This window comes from Ipomoea triloba, chromosome 12, assembly GCF_003576645.1.
Source record: "Ipomoea triloba cultivar NCNSP0323 chromosome 12, ASM357664v1".
NCBI lineage: Eukaryota > Viridiplantae > Streptophyta > Magnoliopsida > Solanales > Convolvulaceae > Ipomoea > Ipomoea triloba.
In genome coordinates this window covers 6,756,431-6,779,236 of record NC_044927.1, presented here as the reverse complement: position 1 = coordinate 6,779,236, position 22,806 = coordinate 6,756,431, and the positions used below count along the sequence as shown (strand labels likewise).

The 22,806-nt window shown below is 35.3% G+C and overlaps 4 protein-coding genes across 4 annotated transcripts; all 4 read right to left on the bottom strand.

Moving 5' to 3' along the window:
- Window positions 1–1,699: 1,699 nt before the first annotated feature.
- On the bottom strand, window positions 1,700–3,156 carry LOC116000468 (germin-like protein subfamily 1 member 20). Its single transcript, XM_031240557.1, has 2 exons — window positions 3,008–3,156; window positions 1,700–2,469 (listed from the first exon to the last, which is right to left on the bottom strand). Exons 1-2 carry the CDS (start codon window positions 3,129–3,131, stop codon window positions 1,901–1,903), a joined length of 693 nt encoding a protein of 230 aa, XP_031096417.1. The 5' UTR covers window positions 3,132–3,156; the 3' UTR covers window positions 1,700–1,900.
- An 830-nt stretch (window positions 3,157–3,986) lies between these two features.
- LOC115999983 (protein ABC transporter 1, mitochondrial) lies at window positions 3,987–9,960 on the bottom strand. The gene is made up of 8 exons (XM_031239968.1): window positions 9,186–9,960; window positions 8,389–8,614; window positions 7,482–7,634; window positions 6,914–7,072; window positions 6,629–6,788; window positions 5,312–5,421; window positions 4,929–5,045; window positions 3,987–4,670 (listed from the first exon to the last, which is right to left on the bottom strand). Exons 1-8 carry the CDS (start codon window positions 9,692–9,694, stop codon window positions 4,257–4,259), a joined length of 1,848 nt encoding a protein of 615 aa, XP_031095828.1. The 5' UTR covers window positions 9,695–9,960; the 3' UTR covers window positions 3,987–4,256.
- Window positions 9,961–12,042: 2,082 nt separating this feature from the next.
- Window positions 12,043–16,015, bottom strand: LOC115998444. The gene is made up of 7 exons (XM_031238024.1): window positions 15,635–16,015; window positions 15,310–15,472; window positions 14,464–14,664; window positions 13,564–13,809; window positions 12,999–13,146; window positions 12,656–12,890; window positions 12,043–12,579 (listed from the first exon to the last, which is right to left on the bottom strand). Exons 1-7 carry the CDS (start codon window positions 15,957–15,959, stop codon window positions 12,242–12,244), a joined length of 1,656 nt encoding a protein of 551 aa, XP_031093884.1. The 5' UTR covers window positions 15,960–16,015; the 3' UTR covers window positions 12,043–12,241.
- Window positions 16,016–18,284: 2,269 nt separating this feature from the next.
- On the bottom strand, window positions 18,285–22,555 carry LOC115998923. The gene is made up of 4 exons (XM_031238592.1): window positions 22,374–22,555; window positions 21,363–22,288; window positions 20,029–21,246; window positions 18,285–19,945 (listed from the first exon to the last, which is right to left on the bottom strand). The coding sequence occupies exons 1-4, from the start codon at window positions 22,553–22,555 to the stop codon at window positions 18,285–18,287; spliced, it is 3,987 nt and encodes a 1,328-aa protein (XP_031094452.1).
- Between the last annotated feature and the right edge of the window lie 251 nt (window positions 22,556–22,806).

The window sequence follows — 22,806 nt, the reverse complement described above, 5'->3', positions numbered from 1 at the left end:
TTTTTTGTTTATGAGTAACCCTTGTGTTGTTTGATAGAACCTATACTATAACAACGTACTTTGCCCCTTATAACTTAGACAAATGTTACACACACACACAAACTAGGGTCCATTTACTAACTAGAGAATTCTAAAATTTTCTTAAAATTGGAGAATTTTAGAATAGAAAACAGAAAGCATGTTTACAATTGAAAACTAAATCACATTGGGTCTGGGACGTACTACATTGGGTCACAGAAGTCGTTTGGGACGAAATCGAAAAAAAAAAAATCACCATAGTCAAGGACCATTTTGGGTATTAATTCAAATAGCTTCATTCTGACCCTTGATCTGGACTGGATAAATGGATGGTATTAAACCTTATTTTTCACCTCAGAAAAGCTTTTCACGTGATCCTTTATATATATATATATATATAAATATAAGGGATCATGTGCAAAAACTCTCCCAGGTGAAACATGCAGATTAATCATAGTCATTGATCTTGTCAAAATCAACAACCCAAAATGAAGATAAATTAAACTAAAAACGTGGTGGCATTATGATAATTTTGCGTATTGTTGAAAGCTTAAGGTGCGCCATTTTAACACTTATTGTGCGTTAGTTCTACACTTAAGGTGCGCTATTTTAACACTTAAGTGCACCATTTTAACACTTGCGTCATTTCAACACTTAAGGTGCGTTAGTTTGACACTTTAAGGTGTATCAATTTGACACTTAAGGTGCGTCAATACGACATTTAAGGTCAGCTTGAAACTTAAGGTGCACAATTTTGAATCTTAAGTGTAGAATTAAATTGGCCCACCTTAAGTGTTGAATTGTCATACCTTAAGTGTTAAACTGATACCAGTCATACAATATACGTCAACACTAATACCAGTCATACAATATCATTATATATACCATATGTGATTGTGTCGCTTTTTATTGATAATTATTTTTAATTATACTATGTACAATAATGTAAGAAATATATAATTATATGAATACGATCAACACGGTTGTCAAACATTACTTTCAATTTTTTCACATAACACAAAATATATACAATAAAAAAATATTTACATTTATTTAAATATGTATTGTCACTCTTTTATCAAATAATAAAAAGTTGTCAATTGTTTTATCAACAACTTTTTTTTTATAATTAATTTATATTCCTTTAACTAATTAAATAAAAATTTCAAAGTTTGAGGGATGAAGACGAAAACCAAGATCACGAAATAAAAAATCATTATTAATTTTTGTCAATTTTAAAACTAATCATTTAACCTAGCAAATTTATATTGTCCTAAAAATGTAAATAAATAATACAAACGCATAATAAATCACAAATAACTAATCAACTAATAAAACTAAAACATATACCTCAATTTTAGAGAGTTATGAAATTACATTAGATACTTGATGCCCTACATTATTATTATTATATATATATATATATATATATATATATATATATATATATGGCCCTACCCCCAAGAGTAGCTCCCCCCACCTATGAACCCCATGGATGTACGGCTAAGATATGATCTATCAATCTTCACTTTTTAGAGGGACGTGTTTTAATTTGATCTTTGTTTTTTAAATTGCTTTAAAATGAGATTGACATACAAATTTTCAAAGCATATATAATACGTAGTATGTAAAAGAGTATATCATACATGGCATTACAAAACACGAATTTAAGCACGGAGAATTAAACTGAAAATAAAATTAAAGATACCTTTCATTTAAACTAAAAGTTTGAATTGATAACTTATTTCTTTTTTTTTTTTTTTTTGAAAACGATAACTTATTTATTATTTTGAATATTTTATGTCAAACCAGGGAGAGGTAGTGACTAGTGAAGTGGCAAACATACACACTACTACACAAGCATATATATATATATATATAATTAGGCAAGAGACCAGTTCTGCGCTTGAAGAAACTGCACGATCTTCTTCTCCAGGTGGAATGTTTTGGCGAGCACATCGTCTGAAATTGGCGGGGCAGGTCCAAACACGGCATTTGCAAGGTACACAAATCCTGGTTTTTGGCTATTGAAAGAGCCAAAGGCAACAGCATTGGTGCGGCCAACGTTATAGAGGAAATGAATAAGTCCCACAGGGAAAATGATGGCGTCGCCCGGGTTAAGAATTTTGGCGAAAACCTCATTCTTTCCGATGTTTTGTGCGTTCGAAGTCACAAATCCAACGTAGAGAGTGCCTTCCAGAACAAACACGACCTCGCTGCCTCGAGGGTGGTAGTGGAGTGGGATTAGGCCATTTGGCTCAAAATCTATTCGCCCAACTGATAACCCCATGGTGTTCAGCCCTGGGAATCGCTCCACATCTATAAAGTTTGATATTATTCCCACAGAAGTAAGGTTTGTGCCTCCAGCAGGGGTGTTAAAACCAGCAGCTATGTAGAAATCATCTGCCGTAACAAGTTTTGGGTTCTTGCAAACCTTCCCATTCACAAACACTGCATATATATATATATATGTATCAACAACCAATATAGTTATAATGCATGCACAATTATATTATGCCTCCCTTTGACAGGCTTAGCTGAAAAGCTGGCTAAAAACTGAAAAGTTAGTAACTAATAAGCTAACTAATTGAAATTAAAGTTTTTAGTAAAAGTAATTGTTGAATTAGATTATAAGTGTAAAAAGACATAAAATGATAAACTAAAGTTATTAAGATTTTGATTAATAAAGGGTGGATGGTGTCATTTTGCAAATAAATAAAGATTAAAAAAAAATTAAAAGTTAATAGTTTATTTTGCAATGCTACTCCAAATAGTGTTTCAAAATAAACTTTAAGGTATTATTTTAAGCTCCTCATATTCTACCAAATAGAACTTATAACTTATTTATTACTTAAAATAAGCTCTACCAAACAAAGTTAACCATCAAGAATTTTTATTTTTTTTTTGGAAAGACCATCCAAGAAATTAATTGTATGATGAACAATGAATGTATATATAATAATAATAATAAAGTGAATGTATAGTATACCGGCAGCTTGGGCATCACGAACTGCAACACAAAAATCTTGCATAGGGCTAGGATCATATGCACCAGCAAACGAAGCTATTAAAGCCAAAAGAAGTATGGATTTCATCATGGGGAGACTCTCCATTGTTATTGCGGTTATGGATCTTTAACAAAATGGGTGTACGTGTTGGATTCAAAATAAGAAAGCTAAGGTACCTATTTATAGTCCAATTCAACAAGAATTTCCCTGTGGGTGGAGAGACTTCCCTTTCAAAGGTTTATTGTACGATTTGCCAATTACCTACCAAAGGAAAATTCAATAGACGTCGGTGCGAATTAATTTAATCATAATTTATTAGTTTAGTAGGTAACGGAATTTACTTAGTTCGAAAGTTAGTGATGTTATCAATATACATAAAGAAAATTTAACAATACTATACTCTATACTACAATGTCCTTTATTTTTTCAAATAGAAAATTTGTGTGTATTTTGATTGTATCAAATAATAAGTTAAGAAATGAAGGGAAAAACTTAAAAGGAACAAAACATTTGCTCAAGTGGGAATCAATTTACGTGGGAGCGCTCTCGAGGAACAAGCAATATGGTTGAGGAAAAATTAGGCTATATTCTTACTACTGATAGTTGGCTATCTTTGTCCGAAGGCGCTAAAGCGAGCTCATTGTTATGTCCTTATAGTGATCACTTGCCATTGATTCTCACTCCGATTGTGGTGCAGCGGGCTAATAAAAAGACTCAGTTCTGTTTTGACAATATGTGGCTACGTGAAGACAAATGCCGGGAGATTGTGTCGCATAGTTGGTCGACAACAATGGGCAGAGATACTCTAACCAGGATTGAGTCTTGCAGCCATGATGTTTGGAAATGGGGCCGAACATATAATAAAGATTTCCAACGCAGGATTGATTGGTGTAAGGGTCATTTAGAGATGTTGCGGCCTAGCAAGAAATATTAATACTCAAAGTCCAAATGTGATACAAATTACATAATTATGCACTTAATTTGTAAATATTAATAATCAATGACCAAATTTGATACACATACAATAGTTAAGAGACTAAAATGAAATTTTGTCATCAAACAATATGTATGCCTTTCATACTCATCCTTTGTGTCTAACTCTATGAACTAAACACACCCTAAATTTCACTTAGACTATCGCAATTTGTACTACATTGAGTACATTCCACTTAAAAAGAATACAGATGTGAATCAAAATTATTTGTTGAGAAGAATGAAACAAGAGAATTCTCAACACAAAGCTGAACCACTTGACAAAACTTCACTACTACTGCCATCATCACCTTCTTCACCAAAGCGATAGTTCTCATGTACTTGAAGCAAAAGTTCCCGACAAGGTACAACAGCACCAAGCTTGATGCAAGCAAGGAAAGCGCCCGATAGCTTTCGGTGGAGACTATATGCTTCCTCCGGGGGAGGTGTTAGCCTGTGCCTCAGCATAGTAGCCCCGAGATTTGAAATGCTTTGTATTATATTGTTAGATCGAAAATCATAGCCTCCCATCTTTGAAAATGGCAATCCTACAACAAAACCAGCCTGCACGTGTGTATCTATCATTACATCCGACTCTTCCCCTGTCAGAAACCCAAGCCTCTTCGACATCTCAATCACAGCTTCACGGTCACTGTTTGCACAAGCAAGAACCTGATTCGTTGAAACACGAGTCTCTCTCAGTACATATTGTCTACACAATGTTGTCTAAATCTCACTCAATTCAAATTGTAGTCTAATATTGGTGCAGACAAATTATAACCTAAGAAAACACCCCAATAAAACAAAAGGAAAACAAGCAAATAGCAAGAAATATTTGCAACTTTTATGCTTGATTATATGAGGGAAGTATAGAAATAAATCATAGATTGAGACACAGGAACACTTCTGACGAAATAAAGGCAATCTTACCATTCTTAAATAATCATCAACAAAATGTTTAGGGTAGTCCCGAGCTGCTCCAAAGTCTATGAGATTGATTGATTTTGATGGTTCATCATAAAGAAAATTGCTCCAGTTGGGATCTGTCTGCTTCAAGTTATTCCAATAAGAAACACAGGTGAGCACACAAGGACAAGAAAGAACTTAACTCGAGTGAAAAATACCACCAGTCCACCATAGTGTGGTCTGACACCTGACTTCTTAAGTTGAAGCCTATTGGACGAGGGTATAAATACACAGGGTTTATTGCTCAATATAGAGCTAGAACTAATCAAACAGAGATGTATTTTACTTTGAGACATGAAGGAGAAAGGTTGACCAATTGGACAGTATATACCCAAAGGAAAACTTGCCTGCATGAAACGAAAGATGAACAGCTCTTTCAAAGTGAGTTCAAGCAATTTTTTTCCAACATGGTTGCGAGTTTCTTGGTCAAGCAATGCTACCTTATCAATTGGAATTCCTACAGCAAAAGTAAATGAAACCACCTCAGGAATATTAAAAGCATTCTGCCAGACGCCCAGACTGATATCAAATCTAAGACCAAGGAATCCTACTAAATAGGACTTAGTTTCAGGCTTATCATGGCTTCGCCTAGGCGTCCTATTGGTGGAGACAAGATGCCTGGAGGCCTCACACCTCGCCTAAAAATGGCGAGGCAGGCTCCGGCGTCCCAGTCGACGCCATGGACGCCGACCCGGCAGCCAAACCCGTAAACCCAACCCACTTTTTTTTTTTTATTATTAAAATTAAAAAAAAAAAAGAAGATATGACCGTTGACAACACTTACGACTTGCGCTGAGAAGAGAGAAGAGAAGAAAAACATATTGTCATACTCCAAACTCCAAAAGAACCAAACTGAAAAGATTTCGCATCTTGGATAGTATTCTACTTTTTGATGGATATTTATTTATTGTGTGTTATCTAGTTGGTGAATTGATGTATGTTGAATATGTTTATATATATATATATATGGGTTCTTGTGCGGTTGGCCTTTTACGGTGCGGTTGCTTTAGGTGCGTGATTTTCCTTCTTAAAGTGCGTAATTTTCCTACTTAAGGTGTGTGGTTTGTGTGCTTAAGCTGCGTCAGTGTTGAAACTTAAGGTGCATCAACCTAAAACTTTAGGTGCGTGGTTTTCCTTCTTAAGGTGCACTGTTTTCTTTCTTAAGGTGCGTGATTTGTATGTTTAAGGTGCGTCAGTGTTGAAACTTAAGGTGCGCCATTTTAAAACTTTAGGTGCGTGGTTTGTGTTCTTAAAGTGCTTTGTTTGTGTGCTTAAGGTGCATAGTTTGTGTACTGAAGGTGCACCATTTAAAAACTTTAGGTGTGTGGTTTGTGTTCTTAGCTTAAGGTGCGTGGTCTATGTACTTAAGGTGCTTTGTTTGTGTGCTTAAGGTGCGCAGTTCGTGTACTCAACTGAAGGTGCACCATTTAAAAACTTTAGGTGTGTAGTTTGTGTTCTTAGCTTAAGGTGCGTGGTTTGTGTACCTAAGGTGCGCCGTTTTAATACTTAAGGTGCATAACCGCGCAACCACACGGGAAGATATACTAGCATCTGAACCCTTCCCTATATATATATATAGTACTTCTTTAACTTGTTTTATCTCAATGCCATGAATCTCATTATCAACTAACAAGAAGAGTAACCATGAATCAATATGCAATTACCTGGGACAAGCTCTGAAGTTAATACTCTTTTGCCTGACAACTCATCTATCACAGCTGGAACATAGTAGCCAATTTCTCCACGTAGAAGATCACGAAATATTTTCTGATTTTTGGCTTCCAGCTCATAGTCACATTCACGAGAGAGTTCCTCCTTTGCGACCTTGTGAAGGTTCAAGCACAGAAAAGTTATGGTTTTCAAGAACACAACTGATCTGAAGAATGACAAGAATCTAAGAATTCCAAGTGTCAAAGATGAAAGTTCCATGAATTAGAAATGTTGGTTACCTTCATAGCATTGTCAAGGTACAACTTCTCTGGGATAAGATTAGTATACGATAAAAGAAGTTTTACATTTTCAATATCACTTTCAATGCTGTCACCAACACCAGGGTATTGTATTTTCATTGCAACCTGCATACCGTCCTTTGTGACAGCCTTGTGTACCTGAAATTTGTGTAAGAGAATGAATATAAAGATACCTTTGCAATCTTCAATACCTCAACAGTAGAAGGAATTTTCCAAGTGGTTTTAGCTTTGGCCTTTGGGCAACCATAAACAATTTTGGGAACTCATTTAATGGGATTATCCCAAATGACAAAATAATATTGAATTAAGAGGGTTGAGGCATTCGTATATTTACCAGACATATCCGCCCTGATCAAATGGGTGTAGCTAGAAAATGGAAGATTCTAGCAAATCAACTACAGACTACTGCAATCTAAGACTAGAAAAAGGTCATGCCTAAGTGTAGCCAGTACAATAGCTTTCTAAGTACTAGTATTGTGGAATACTGGAATTGAATCAAAAAGAGGAATATAGCTTTAAAAGGAGTTTCAGAGATGGGCTAAGCAACCTGTCCGATACTTGCTGCTGCCAATGGTTCATAATCAAAACTTTTCAGCTTAGATGACCAATCAGTGCCTAATTCAGTGTCCAGAACTTGATTTAGTTGGCTCCTTGGCATCACATCTGCACCCTGACGAACAATTTCCAAAGCAGCCAAGATCTGCCATCACACAAGAAATTCCATTATTGTACTGTAATAACATCACCAAGGCAATAACAGCGTTCAGCAAAAAAGCTTAATTCCAGCAAAAAATTGATGCTACTTCAAAAGGAAAGGGCCAGTAAATGATTATTTTCTACTGCTCCTCTCAATCTAGCAATATAACTCTATAGCATTAAATCAGTTGCATATCGGTTTCTCAAGCAATACATCATGTCAAATTCCTTCCAGAGAAAGGGGAAAATAGAATCAAAAGGATCTTTCACTTAAGATATATTGAACAAGTGATTTCCCTTTGAAGTCTTGCACAGTATTCAGCACCATTTGTTTTAATAGGGGATGAAACAAATTCCAATACTTGAACTCAAGCTAATATGAACTCATAATTCATAATTATGCAGTTGATTCATTATTAGAATCCATTTCTCAGCCACCTCTTTTCCACAAAGAATAATCTGAAAAATCATCTCCGTTTTCCCTGTAACATTTTCATCCCTTCTGCATTTGAATTGTGCCTAGCAGTTTAAGAAATAAATGCCACTCTTGAACTCCAAGTACCCATCTCAATAACAGCATCGGGATCATTTGGTCTTTTGAAGCAAATATATGCATGACACAGGGAGTACTTGTTGCCTGAATAGATTTTGCATCTAACAGAAATTCCCTTAGTTGTATCCTAGATACACACAATTTCCCATACATACTACAATATAAGTTCTCATGGTTATCCCATAACATGAACTGGAATATTTACCGGAGCAGGTATAAAAGATTCATCTTGAATGCTCAACATCTGCCCCAGTTTAAGAGCTGCTCCACGCATTCGGCACAATGCAAGAGCCAAACGCTCTGCATTTTTCTCGGATAGGTAAGGAGAAAGAACATTTTGATTGTCCTGTGCATTTGGGGAACCAAAGACAATTCTCTTTGCGGACTCTTGAAGGGTTCCCCATGCAAGTCCAGCCCCAAGGCCTGCAAACCTTCAAAGGAAACAGAAAGAAGATCAAGATATAAGACAATTCAATTGAAAACAAGTAATGTGCATTCAGAAGCTTAAAACTCAAAGTCTCATAACAGAAAGAAAATGCTCTTTGAAGGGATGTCACTCAGTTTACTTTTATTGAACTTCGGTATCATACTATCATATTAGGTGGCCACATTGGACTTCAACTAATCTAGAGAATCGAACTATAGTTGAATACTAATTAAGAGGAAACTCTCCCAACTCTTCTCCCAAATGTTGAATCCCCAATCCAAAGGCCCCACACCTGTCTCCCAATCCCAAATGTTGAATCTCCGCCCCAAAAGGCCCCACACACTGGCCCGACCGAGCAGGAGGAATATATAAATCATAGTAACTCCGTAACTATACATGCCAGTAGGCACAAAGAAATCTGCCCATTTTGAGCATAATTTCCAAACTGCCCCATTTCGAACCTTGGTCTCTTCTGACAAATACTCTCTACTAAATAGTTAACTAAGCCCGTGAGGGCAAACTCTCCCAATTCTCCATTCACTGGGTAATGGTGTACAGAACAGGAGGAGTCTCACCCAAGCGCCCTAGAAAAAGGAGTAGAAGGCACCCTCCTCTCCCTAGGTTTCCTTTGTTGCCTCTTGATCACTGCTCCTTGAGACGCAGCTCCACCAGCGGCGAAATCTCGTTGAGTAGAGGGTTCATCCTTCTGAGATGACAAACAAGGATCGGCGTCGGTGGATGTGGCAGCTGCTTCTAGAGGCGGAGACACAGAAACCTCCGAATCCTGGGCAATAATATCATTACAATCAGGAGAACACCGGTTCTGATCTGGTTGAGGTGAAGAATCCTCGAAGTGCACGACGCTTTGTTTAATAGCATTAGAATTAGTTTTGGAATTAGGATGAACATCTTGGAAACGCCGAAAGCTGCCTTTGGTGAGGCCGGTTAGATCGGTGGCGGATAGAATGGCGGTCTTGATTAGGAATTGCAAATCCGTACCGTCACTGAGCGGTTGCCGGCGGGCAGCCTCTTTGGCCACCAAAGACAACCCATTTACCACCCTAGCTATGTCATTCACCTTCATATTTCAGCAACAACAACTTCTGCTAGCATGAAATCACAAATGAAAAACAAAAGATCAATGCTACGCTACCCAAAATCATCAAAGCTTCCAATTCAATTCAATAATATGAAGCTTGGATTTAGGTGTGCCAGTAATTATTGGGCGAGGATCTCTCGGAGCCCTATTCCTGCAGCCGTCGCTAGACGACGTGGCTGTGATTTTCCCACAGAATGTGTATGAACCCAACTGCTCAGTTACATTTTACGACCCTTGTTTTTTTTTCTTCAAAAAATACGACCCTTGTTTTAAAAAAAATTAAGACATGACCCGCGGATGGATTGCGAAACTCAGAGATTTACCTTCCTTGATGTAGTTTCATTTCATTAGGTGTTTATGCATTGATTGATCACACCATTAACTAAAAAAGAAATTTAGTTAATAATCAAATCAATAATATGACTTGTGGTCTTGTGGCCTAGTGTCATTCGGTTGCACCGTATATGAAAGGGGTGGTTTCGAGGCTCAGTAGAGGTAATGCTGACTCTTTGTGCTTCAGTAAGTTTGAGAGAATAATTATGAACAGATACCACATTGTAACAGAGTCAATACTACTCCAGGAAAAAAAAATCAATAATATGACGTCATGAGAGAAATAATGAAGTAGGAAATAAAAGAGTATATAGCATTCTAGCATTACCCTTAGAAAGGAATTATCCATTGAGGAGATCGATAATTTCAAATATTTATGCTGTGAGATCCATGGCGTTGCCTTGCTTGATCTTTAATTGTTTTGTTGAATGTACTGTCTTTTCAAGAGTTCCTACAACGTCTCTGTACTTGTTACGGCTTTGCTTGCTTTTCTTAGCGTCACTTTTTTTTTTTCAAATGTTGAAAAGTAATATATACTTCGCTAACTTTTCTTTAGTTGTCAAGATATTTTCATTGCGTTTTGTGACCTACACTTAAATATTCTTAAATTTATTTTTTATTTTTTTTAAACATGAGGAATGTTCTATATAACTGTAAAAAGATATTCTTTGCATTCAAGTTATTGCATATATTCTAAATTATCATTACTACTCTTAAATGTTGTTAATTGCATGGTTGATTCCACTAATTATATAGATTAATATCCTTTAATATTCTCCATAAGTCTCTTCTAATTTAACTAGTAATATTTTTAAATTTTATTTGTTTATTTCTTCGTTCTCTCATCTCATTTTCATGTAATCTGATTATTTTTCTGACTTATTACAGGTATAAATAGGCGTAAATAGTTCTTTTGTCTTGATAAATTTTCTAAAATGGCACATGACATATGTGATATTTGCTTACATTTTTCCTTACATTTCTTACTAATTTGCTTGTTGTTTATAAATTTTGTAGCCAATTTGAGTGCTTTAGTTATTAATTTTGCCTAGATGACTTAGCGGCATTAGTGATAAATTAGAAAAATTTGAACTTAATTGGATATGTTTTGAAGTTTTCTTTATCACATAGATGTATATTAACATTTTAATCAAAAGAGCAAGTCTAACCCCAAACAAATAATTAAAAGAGTAATGTTACCTCCCTACAAAAATCACTTTATAATATGGATTATACTCTTTATTTGATTAGTATGTGGATTCTTTATTAATTCACAAGAGCTTAGCTCATTTATGGGCAACCATGGAAGTTAAGTTTCCTTTGTTTGAAATTGTTACACGGGATAGAAATTATATTGTAATTTTTCTATTTATAAATAACTATATAGTACTAACTCAAGAAGAAAAAAGATACAAGAAAAATCATAAAATGTATCTTAATTGACCTACATATCCCTAAATGCCTAAATGCCTAACACTAGTACTCACAAGAATACTAAATTATATTTATTTTATGATTGCACATATTGATCACCCTTATTGTTTGGCAATGCATGTGCCTGAGCATTTTCTATAAGGCATCCTTCAACCTTAAAATGCAGTGAAGTGCAATTTGGCATAGTCCACACTAGATTTTTTGTGCCAATGACCTTGTAATTTAGTGGCACGAAGTCGCTCTTGACTCTTTGTATACAATTCTGGTATAGCCTAATAAGACTTAGTTTTGTTAAATTATCGATCACCAAAGAAAATAGACAAGGAAATGCAAGTATTCTTGTTATTGTTATTGAGGGTGAACTAAAATTGTATAGATGTGGTCCAGTGGCATCAAACCCTTCCCTTTATATGGGAGGGGGTGAGTTCGAGCCCCAGTGGAGGCGATTCTAACTCTTGTGCTTCAATAGGTTGAGAAAGTAGTTATGAACAGTTATGCATTGTAATAGTAGTATTCAAAAAAAATTGTATAGATGTAGAAAATATAATGATGAATTTTAAATATGTTGATACGACATGACAGTATGACAAGGAACTGCAAGTATTCTTTCTCAGCCAAAAACTTGTTTTTATTTCAATAAATATATGGGATTTTGAAATGATTTTATAGAAAATACAACCAAAAAAAAAAAGCCATTTACCTTGGGGGCAAACAAGATGAAGAGATACCTGGGAAGATGAGTGGAAAAGAATGGAGATAAAAAATCTATATTAGTGTTACTGTTACCACGGAGTTTTTCCTGGACTTGCAGAAGGCAAGTAGGTGTTGTTCATCAAACGTCCCAAAACCAGATAGCTCGATGCCAAATGCTTCCATCTTGTGGATATCCCGCGGAATTGGTGACTGCCATAGACCATCCCACCAAGCTGGAGGAAGAATTGGAGTGTGGGCACATTGGTTCGATTGGTTACGGCAGCTCAATGGACCTGCAAATCTGTTCCATACATGTCCCCATCCAATCTGGTTCTTCAATCCATCTGAGAGCAAGCTACTTTGAAAGCTACTTAGGTAGGAGAAGCTTGAAGCTGCATCGGAAGTATCATCTAACAAAAAGCAAGACCAAATAAATAACAAAACCAACACAGTGAAAATAATTTCACAGAAACTGATTTGAGTTACCAATGCTATTAGTTGCCGCAAGTGCTGCAATCAGCTGAGCATAGGTAGTCCCAACACGCCTGTGAGCCCCAGATACAACCGCATATTTTGCCCGTGAAGCAAGAAAGAAATCTATGAAGGCAACCCACCTGGGTGCTGGACCCCAATCTGTTGTTCTAAAGTTTAAACTATTACCAAAGTCTCTGCTGCCAGCAGATAAGTTTCCTTCAAAATGTTCGTAGTCGAAGTGAAGAACCTAGCAACAACCAATAAAATACTTCAGCAATCATAGTTCCATTATGAAGACAAAGTATGATACTAAAGTCAACTTGAGATTTACGACTATCAGGGTAAAATAACTTGCCTCCGCAAACTCATTCAAGTCCGGAGCAATTTCTTTCACCAGAGAAGGTGTATCTGAAACTATAACGACTCTGGGTCTCGATAGCAGCTTAAGATTATCAGCAGCTTTTCTTGTGCACTCCAGTGCTGCCTGAACTGCTCTCAAAGACCTAAATAAGCATACAAGTGCCCACATAAAATCAATCTACTAAGCAACTAGTAATCATTGTAGATAAAACTTTATCATACTCTAGTAAAACAAGAATGATAAAACCAGCACATAACGTATATATTCAATACAAACCATCTTCACTGTGTATCAAATATGTTCCCTTATTCCCAGTAAAGGACCAGCCCGCATGTCCTGGCAACATTACTTGCCGAAAATCGGAACAAATAATAATAATAATAAGAATAATAAATAATAATAATAATAATAATAATAATAATAATAATAATAGTAATAAAAGTCATCTGCTGAAGTAGGCCACTAATAACAGATGCAAGGAATTCTTTCTAACATTCAAATTTAAATAAATCCTGCCACTAAACTGGCCACAAATTAACAAATGATTATACTACTCTACCTGTTCATTAGCATCCGCATGTGAAGGGCTATATCGGGGTCGGGACTGCCTTTAAGGACTGAATTCACTGCCTGTTCCACAATTGCTGAGGGAGATATGAGAAATCTCATTAATTCACCAAATACATTTGGTCGATAATGAAGATCCTCTGGTTTCCCAAATAGATCAGAGGCAGCCATCCTCATCTCATTGTGTATATTCTTTAAGAAAAACTGAGCAGCAACAGCATCTGTTGTGTTCTGAAACCTGATGCAGATGAAGTCAAATGAAAATTCATACAACGATTTCATTTATATTTATTCAAGCTACATGAATGACAAGATCAATCAAGAGTGAAGAAAATGCAGGACACCTATTTATTCAAACTACATGGATCAAGAACATGGCTGAAAACACTAATTCTATATCAAAGCACAATGAAGCAAAGTCAAGAATTATTTAATTGCATCCAAGAAAACAAAGATTGAGTCATTTAATTATTTATTTTATTCTTTCTAGTTTTAAAGAAGGAAGTAGCTAATCCTAGCAATAGTAAGAAAATTTGGGAATGCCTATCAAATATTTTTCTTGAATAAAATTTTAGCCTTTAGCTAAATTATTCCACTTGTGTGTGAGATTAATCATGAGTTTTTAAGATATATCAAAACTTGATTCTCATGGAAGCCATCACTATCCTTAGATTCCCAATCTTTGGTGAATTCTTGGTAGAAGAACCCTGTGGGTTCTTGAGGAAAGGTTCTCAACAGGTCTTCAAGTAGTAAACCTCTTTTCATTAAATTTGTGAGAAATCTAGGTTGTTGGGTGAATTACGCAGTGCCCTAGTTAGTTCGCATATGTTGTTTCTCTCATCTTGTTATACTTTTGTTGGAAGGTGGACGAGAAATTAGATGTGAATATTACCATATAATAGGTTGTTCCCATTCCTTCCAATTGCTACAGAGAACATTGCTTCGTGCAGGCTTCTGGAAATCGTCTATTCTCATCACAAGATGCCGTTGGTATTTTGTCAAACAACCATTCCGTCGCCACAGATGCTTGATTTCATTCAATGTGAAGGTAACATTGGAGTAAGAAATGAATTGTCCAAAAGGGTACTTGCCCCTGAAGTTGCAAACACAAAAATAAAACTGTAAATATCTAGTCATGTTACTATAATACACCGATTATAGAGGTTCTGTTACTAGTGTAGCTGGATTCCAATGTTGGGTTTATAGTTTCATTACTCTCCTGAAAGGAGCTTATCTAATAATCACAGGGGCGCATTAGAACTTAGCCAGAACTTAATATCAGAGAAAGGAAAGGAAAGGAAAGTTGAGGAACAAATAGAAAATACTCCGTAAGAGTTAATACCCAATTTAGTCATGACTATAGTGGTTTTTCTCAATTTAGTCCTAAATAACTTTTTGTAATTAATTAGGTCATTGACTTTGATGGTTTTACCCAATTGAGCCATTGGCTGTTAGAATCAATGACTAAATCGAGAAAAATCATTATAGTCGGGGACTAAATTAGGTAAAACTACAATAGTCTATGACTAACTTGGGTATTAATAGAGGTGAAATTACCAAGCTATCTCAACAAATGATTCAATTGATTAAAAACCATCAAAGTGGACGACATAATTAAGCACAAAATGTAGCTTAGGACTAAACCTAGAAAAATTAGAGGACTAAATTAGGTATTAACTCAAGAAAATAACAATGCAAGTAGAAACAGATCGAAAGGATTGAGAGAGAACCGATATGCCTCGTTTGGCCAATTATCAGGGAGCGGTTCAACATGACGCTAAGAGCAGCTCCAGTTAAGATCTTGTACATTTCGTTCCCAAACCCTGCTTCTGACGCTTTGCCCAATACAAAACCATGTCTGCAGAACTCTTCCGGCGCAAGTTCTCTCACTCTCGCAGCACCTAAGGTTTTCAAATTAGGTCGCTATTAGTTGCGCAATTTATACATCCGACTTCTCAAATTGCATAATCCATACCAAAATCTATCTATCTATCTACTGCAATTAGATTTTGGAACTTAATTGCCAAAATAAATGAAATTAAATGAATCCCGGCTCGACATACCATTTATGGCGAAGTGGTCATGGATGATTTTCCTGACTCTGAGGCCTTCCTCGCGAATCCCTCTGCTAAAGACCTCCCCCATCTCTTGAACCGTCGCGCATGTTTTTTTTAGCCCCGGTGTTCCTTCCTCTGCCTGGGCTTCATCGATGTCGGTGGCGGCGGCGGCATTGACCGGTAAGTCGGTGGATGGATCGACGGACCTTAAGGTGAGGATTAACAAGCCGAGGAATGTAAAAATAGCAGTGGCGAGGAGGAAGTGGTGCATGGCCAACCGCCGTCGCCGAGATCCGACTCCGACGGCGAGTCTCATTTCCTTCGGCCGCATGAGCTAGCTAGTTAGCTCTTCTTCGTCTTCTTCTGCTGATCCTGGGGCAGGGGTAGGGTGGGTCAGCCCCTCATAATACTGAAAAATGTTTTCAAAGTGTAAAATTTAGAGCTCATTTCCATTTTTGGTCCTAGTGTTATTAGGGACATTGTCAATTTTAGTCCACTTTATTAATTTTTATCGCATTGCGTCCAGTCTTATTTACTTCTTGTCACTTTTAGTACATCATTAAAATTTTTGTCAAATAATTGTCCAAAACAGGAGTATTTTGATCTTTTCATGCTTTGATCATCTCCTTAACCCTTTCCAGTAGTTTTCCTTACACATTTTCATCCAATTAAGAGGTCCGGCGAAAGTCATGCCTTTGTAATGTGGCTCACGTGGCTTTCGCTGGACCTCTTCATTGGATGAAAATGTGTAAGAAAAACCACTGCAAAGGGTTAAAGAGATGACCAAAGCATGAAAAGACCAAAAATACCCCTGTTTAGGACGGTCATTTGACGAAAATTTTAACGGTGGACTAAAAGTGGTAAGGACTAAATAAGACTGGCCGTAATGTAGCAAAAATTAATGAAGTGGACTAAAATTGACAATGTCCCAATAACAATAAGACCAAAAATAAAAATGACTCTAAAATTTATTAATGATTTTTTAAAAAGGTAGTCATCGAGTAGGAGTGTAGAACTAATTCTTATCCTTATCCTAGATTGCGAAAATGTCATAAGTTTAATTTTTATTGATAGATCAAGTGAGTGAAGTATAATTCTTGTATCAAAATATTATGAGTAATTTTTGTCAACACATTTTTTATTGAGTCTGTCGCGCACAAAATTTTTTAAGTACAATTTATTTTTATATGTGATTTGTAAGCTATTATATAGAATCAAGATTTATCAAGTGTACACATTTGAACAGTGAGAGTGTGTTTTTCTTATCATCCAAACAAATTATTAATGATTATCTCTTATTTATGAATTAATTCACAAGCATAATTTTAAAAAAAATTATTAATGATTACCTCTTATTTATGAATTCATTCACTAACATAATTGATATATTAATTGTGTTTGGTAATTAATGAATAACATATTGAGTTAGTTGTTTTAACTAAGAGAGTATTAATTGTATCGTTTATTATTTTAGACATGAATATATTGTTTTATTGATTTAACCCTTCTTATGTATTTAGATGTAAATGTTTTAATAACTAATTTTAAAATTTGTTGTTGTTGTTGTTGAAATAGTTCATAACTTACAGAAACTTATGCATTTACAATTCAATGAAATTGAACATATGGACTAAATAATTTTTAGATTTCACAATTTATATATATATATATATATATATATAATTATTTATTTATTTATTTAATATTAACATAAATTATTGTAATATAAATGGATAGTAACAATTTTTTAATTAAATAAATAAAATTTCTAACTCAAAAACTACTATTTGAAAAATTTTAAACCCTATTCAATTATTTACCAAACACTAACTTTAACAACTTAATTAACTCAAACAAATTCACCGAAAATTGACGAATCCGTCATTTATGCAAAAATCCCTACCCTAGGCGCCCCTAAACCGAGGCGAATTACTCCCTAGGCCTCAGCCTAGCGACTAACTCGGCCGAGTTAACTCGCCTAACTCGGCAGAGTTAGCCGAGTTAACTCGAGCGAGTCGGCCTTGTTAATTTTTTAATTATATTTATATATATTTAAATTTATTTATTTATATAAATAAGAGAAGAAAGATATAATATATATATATATATATATATATATATATATATATATATATATATATATATATATAACATACATCCGCACACATGCATTATTCTTTTGTTTTTATAGGTCACCCGCCTAGACCGCTTAGGCGCTAGTCTACCGTTCGACTAACGTCTACTGCAACCATGAGTATAGTATAGGTTTATTTACAACTAACTTGTCCGAAATAGAATAGCAATGTAATTAGCCTTATGGTATGTTTAAGGCTAACCATATCCTTGCAATATTATGTTTGGGGAGCTTTGTATGGGATATAAAAATGGGAAGATCTGTGAAGGTAGACACAAATGGGAAAAAATGTACCAAAGTTGATGACTGGTCAAACATGGTATTTTGTTTTATTTTTCTACTAGTATAGTACCCGTGCGATGCACGGGATATATATTGTTAAATTTATTGTATAATTATGTGAATTAATTAAAAATGAATTTAATATTTACATAACACCTAAAAAAAATAAACATAAATATTTATCTCACAATAAATATTGAAATACAACTTATATTATGAATAAAATTAAATTAATCAAAATTACAAATTATTAAAAATTTCATGATATACAACATTAGTGGTTGATGTAAAAGTTCCACTTGAGTCATTGGCAATTAATATTTTTAGACCATTTGGATTGTTAATCCGAGATGCAGCGACGTACAACTGACCATGTACAAACACAGATTTCTTTAGTAACAATCCTACATGTGACAATGTTTGACCCTGACTTTTATTAATGGTCATTGCATATGATAACATCAACGGAAATTGTTTTCGTTGAAACTTGAATGGCAACCTTGGATCGGATGGGGACATGGACATTCGGGGAATCAAAACTTTATTTCCTTTGTTAGCACCAGTCATTATCTCTGCTTCAATAATACGGTCTGCTAACTTGGTGATTATCAGTCTGGTACCATTGCACAACCCAATACTATGGTCAATATTTCTCATCAACATTACCGGTGAACCAATTTTCAAAGTCAATGAATGATTTGGTAAACCTGAAACTCTAATTCCGTTTAAGAATTCAGGGGTGTGTACATCTGCAAGTATCCCATTATCTGCATCGGCTTTGCATACTGTGTCACAACTAAAATATGTTCTACTTTCAGAAGTATGCAACGCATTCATATATTCATTTACTGAGTTAACCACATCTAGTGTTGGTGCTAGTATAGCACGTCCTTCCAGCAAATTTGGATTAGAATTCCCAGTGGCAAACATCGGAAATGTGCTTTTCACAATTGTTGAAATATGGTCTCCATCAGATGGTAGAAGCATATTAGTTGGGATTTCTACTTCTGCATATCCATCATTTGGTCCACCTATCTTTCCATCACCGATATTAGCAATCCAATTTGCAAAATCTTCTAATCTTTGTAGATCAACCCCATGCCGAACAGTGCGTAGGCGTAGGTTTCTTGTAAGCTTCAAAACTTTGCAACTGTTCCACAAATACGATGAATTTATTGTTGCAGATACAATATCTTGTCTTGTACCCTTAGGAACTACTGGTAGTATCTGACGGAAGTCACCACCCAATACAACTGTTTTTCCACCAAATGTCTTTGTCGAACTATTTTGGTCTACAAATCGCAACAAATCCCTCATAGTTCGGTCTAATGCTTCAAAGCAATGTTTGTGCATCATGGGCGCTTCATCCCAAATGATTAAACTCGTCTTTATCAACAATTCAGCTAAATGACTACCTTGTTTAATGTTACATGTTGAGTCTTCGTTTATTGCAATTGGTATTGCAAATCTTGAGTGCGCAGTTCGTCCACCTGGTAACAACAAAGAAGCTATGCCACTTGACGCAACATTTAAAACAATTTGCCTTTTAGATCGTAATGTAGATGACAACGCTCTCCATAAAAATGTTTTTCCAGTCCCACCATACCCATAAACAAAAAACAAACCACCTAGATTACATGAAATGTCTTGCATAACAGTATCGTATATAACTCTTTGTTCATCAGTCAATTTAGAAGACAACTCTTCAGCTTCTTGTTTTAAGGCATCACAATCATAAGATAACTCTTCAAAAACCAATCTGTTATGAACCATTGTAGAGTTATCCATATTTGGAATAGGCATAGTTGGAAAGTCTTTTAAAGACTTATTTTGTACTTCCAAAAGTTTTTCCAACTCAATCAAACCAAAGTTCTTCTTCTCTTCGTCTGTTAAGACCAAGTCTGTTAACATGAAAAGGTAATTTAAAAATCATACAACACTAACATTTAGTAACAAATTTACAATAGTAACTTTCAAATTTTACCTGGTTGTTGTAATATTCTTCTTTGATAATGTTGAGCATCCTCACACAAATGTTTCCAAACCTCATTCCAAACATTTTCCGGTCTAATTATAGAGCTCGATGTTATTAGAACCACAAAGAGCTTCCTCATTGAATGAGCAGTTGACCAATAACTTGCTTCATTTATAGCATCAATGTATTCTTTATCATCATCAAGTAAACCATGAGCATAACAGGCATCTCGAAATGTCATATACTCAACACCGTTCAGTGTCCTAATATCTTTAAAACTTGTAGGACCACGAACTATGTTTAATAAGCACCTTAAATAATATATTTCACCTGATGTTGGTGGGACATAGAAGATACGACCCACCGAGAAACCCTTCTTTCTTGGCTGCCGTTCACGAATGTCTTTTTTCCAAACAAATTTGGTAGGCATCTCAATGTAAGTTAGCATCTTCGCTTCATTGAATTTTTTGTTTGCTATAAACCAACCATTAAACATACTTTGACCAACAGTCTCTCTATTTAAAACACGGTCAATGGTATCATCATCTTGGAAAACAACTGATTGACAATCAGGCAGGTGAAAGCTTAACCTCTCAACAGGTGGAGTTCTGTATTGCACTTCAAAACTAAATAAGCGCCAAGTAGCCTCGCAGGCTGAAATGTACCGGCAATCATAGTACATGTTAATCTCATCAACAATTTCATTACCGGTATCATCGGTGGTAGTCTTATAAAACTCAGCAGTTACACGGTCATTACCTTTGTTGACGTACTTGAATAGGTATTTTATTGATCGTGACTGGTTACACCACTCAACATTACAGTGAGCTTTGTACTTCAAAAGTATATACCGATTATGTGGCACAATATACTGGTTATCCAAGTCTATCCCATTCTTCTTTATGGTTCTACTGTCATCCCGTCTTCGGTACAACGGGTATCCGTCTTGGTCAAATTGAGATTCATTAATGAATTTCTTTGGAAAATGCTTTGAACACTTGTTGTTTACCATGCATGGTGAATTCCTCTTGGCATGGCCACATGGTCCATGAACCATAAATTCCTCAACTGCTTTATAATATTCAAGGTCTTTATGTTTGTCTGGAATTTCAGCTGAAATGATTGAGTCCATGAAAGATGGGTTGGAGTATTCCTCTCTTCTTTCTAGAAATAGCAATATGTGAGCATGTGGCAATCCACGTTTTTGAAACTCTATTGTGTATACAACTGCACAAAATGTTATTAATTAGAGTTTAACACACAATTTAGTCATATCAATAAATTATATATATATATATATATATATATATATATATATATATATATATATATATATATCATACCTGCTTTGACGTGACCAAATATTTTTCCCTTTTTAAGGTCTTTGATCAAAACATCCAATTTCATTTTGAACACACGACATACGATGTCTGGACGATCTTCCACTTTCAAGTTCCTTTTTTCCATAAAGCGTTGAATCTCAGGCCATTTAGGATTACATGTAAATGTAATGAATAGGTTTGGATAACCTACAAACCGACAAATGGCCATGGCATCTTGATAGTTTTGTATCATGTACCTTGCTCCACCAGTAAAACTTGAGGGTAATATTATTCGTTTCCCTTTGGAGCTAGGTTCAACTTCACCTCGCGTTAAGGCATCTGAAAGACCTTTATATGCCTCACATCTCAAAGCTTTTTGATTTGATCTTATGTAAATAAGTCTGGAAGATTCCACCATCGTGTACGCATCAACTAAGAATTGTTGGAATAACCTCCTAGCATAAAATAAAGTTGAGATTTCATCCAACCTTTCATGGATACGGAATGCGAAGTACTCCCTTTGTGAAACACTTTTTCTTGAGAAATGTTGGGTACTAACATTTGATGAAAAAAGAATATCCTCCCTAAATCCATCCTCGCCATATGGGAATAAAATTGGATATTGCAATGGTAAATATGCTGGATTTAATTCACTTATTCTTTTGAGAACTCCAGTCCTAGTCTCTACCAGAATGTCACGTTCACCCATGGTAGGGTCTAAATCTCCGACAATGAGAGCCGCAACCTCTGATGCAGTTGGTAATGAATATGTTCTTGCATCTGTATTCCTTCTTCCAATTAGCCTCATCTTAATCTCAGCTTGTGGATTAGAATCAATAAATGACTTGGCCATACGGAATGACTTAACCAAAACATTATAATGATCTAAAACATCCTTAATGTCATTAACCACATCAACATGTAGGTTAAATTTATCGTTTTCACCCCTAAAACAATTAAACATTAGTATTTTAGTGTCATAATATTTTATTTATGGAAAATTAAATGGAAGTTTAGTGATAGATATTATACCTAACGGAGTTGATACGATTTTCTATTTCATGTTCAGTATCATGAATATAGAGTTGCGCAAACTTTGGTTGAACCCCATTTGTTGGTAATAAACTTCCAATACGATGAAAATTTTGGCCATTTATACGAAATATAGGTGGCGCAACACCATTGTTAAGTGATCTATCAATCTTACCACCCATTGATGTGAAGCAAAACATGTTGTTATACGATCTTATATTTTGCAAGAAACATTTGTTCCTATCACTTGTAACAAAAAAGAGATCGTATAACTTTTTGGGAGGCTTTATCATGAATGGCAGCTTTATTTTCCCATTTACACAACACGCCGAATACTTCGGGGAGGTATTTAATTTTGAATTGCTTGACCTTTCGTTGTACCAAAATATTGAATTACAATGCTCACAAATAAATTCCGGATCCCCAAAGTCTG

What these genes read in the sequence shown, in the direction of transcription:
- LOC115998923 (XM_031238592.1), bottom strand. Translation starts at nt 22,555, where the DNA reads ATGGGTGGTAAGATTGATAGATCACTTAACAATGGTGTTGCGCCACCT. An exon ending in ATTTGGTCACGTCAAAGCAG is followed by an intron (nt 21,247 to 21,362) that starts GTATGATATATA and finishes CATTTTGTGCAG; the next exon opens with TTGTATACACAATAGAGTTT. An exon ending in AAGAATATTACAACAACCAG is followed by an intron (nt 19,946 to 20,028) that starts GTAAAATTTGAA and finishes TCATGTTAACAG; the next exon opens with ACTTGGTCTTAACAGACGAA.
- LOC115998444 (XM_031238024.1), bottom strand. Translation starts at nt 15,959, where the DNA reads ATGCGGCCGAAGGAAATGAGACTCGCCGTCGGAGTCGGATCTCGGCGA. An exon ending in ATGCGGATGCTAATGAACAG is followed by an intron (nt 13,147 to 13,563) that starts GTAGAGTAGTAT and finishes ATGCTTATTTAG; the next exon opens with GTCTTTGAGAGCAGTTCAGG. An exon ending in TGCGGCAACTAATAGCATTG is followed by an intron (nt 12,580 to 12,655) that starts GTAACTCAAATC and finishes GCTTTTTGTTAG; the next exon opens with ATGATACTTCCGATGCAGCT.
- LOC116000468 (XM_031240557.1), bottom strand. Translation starts at nt 3,131, where the DNA reads ATGGAGAGTCTCCCCATGATGAAATCCATACTTCTTTTGGCTTTAATA. An exon ending in TCGTGATGCCCAAGCTGCCG is followed by an intron (nt 2,470 to 3,007) that starts GTATACTATACA and finishes ATATATATGCAG; the next exon opens with TGTTTGTGAATGGGAAGGTT.
- LOC115999983 (XM_031239968.1), bottom strand. Translation starts at nt 9,694, where the DNA reads ATGAAGGTGAATGACATAGCTAGGGTGGTAAATGGGTTGTCTTTGGTG. An exon ending in CCTTTTTCTAGGGCGCTTGG is followed by an intron (nt 8,615 to 9,185) that starts GTGAGACTCCTC and finishes TTTCCTTTGAAG; the next exon opens with GTTTGCAGGCCTTGGGGCTG. An exon ending in TTGATGATTATTTAAGAATG is followed by an intron (nt 4,671 to 4,928) that starts GTAAGATTGCCT and finishes TCAACGAATCAG; the next exon opens with GTTCTTGCTTGTGCAAACAG.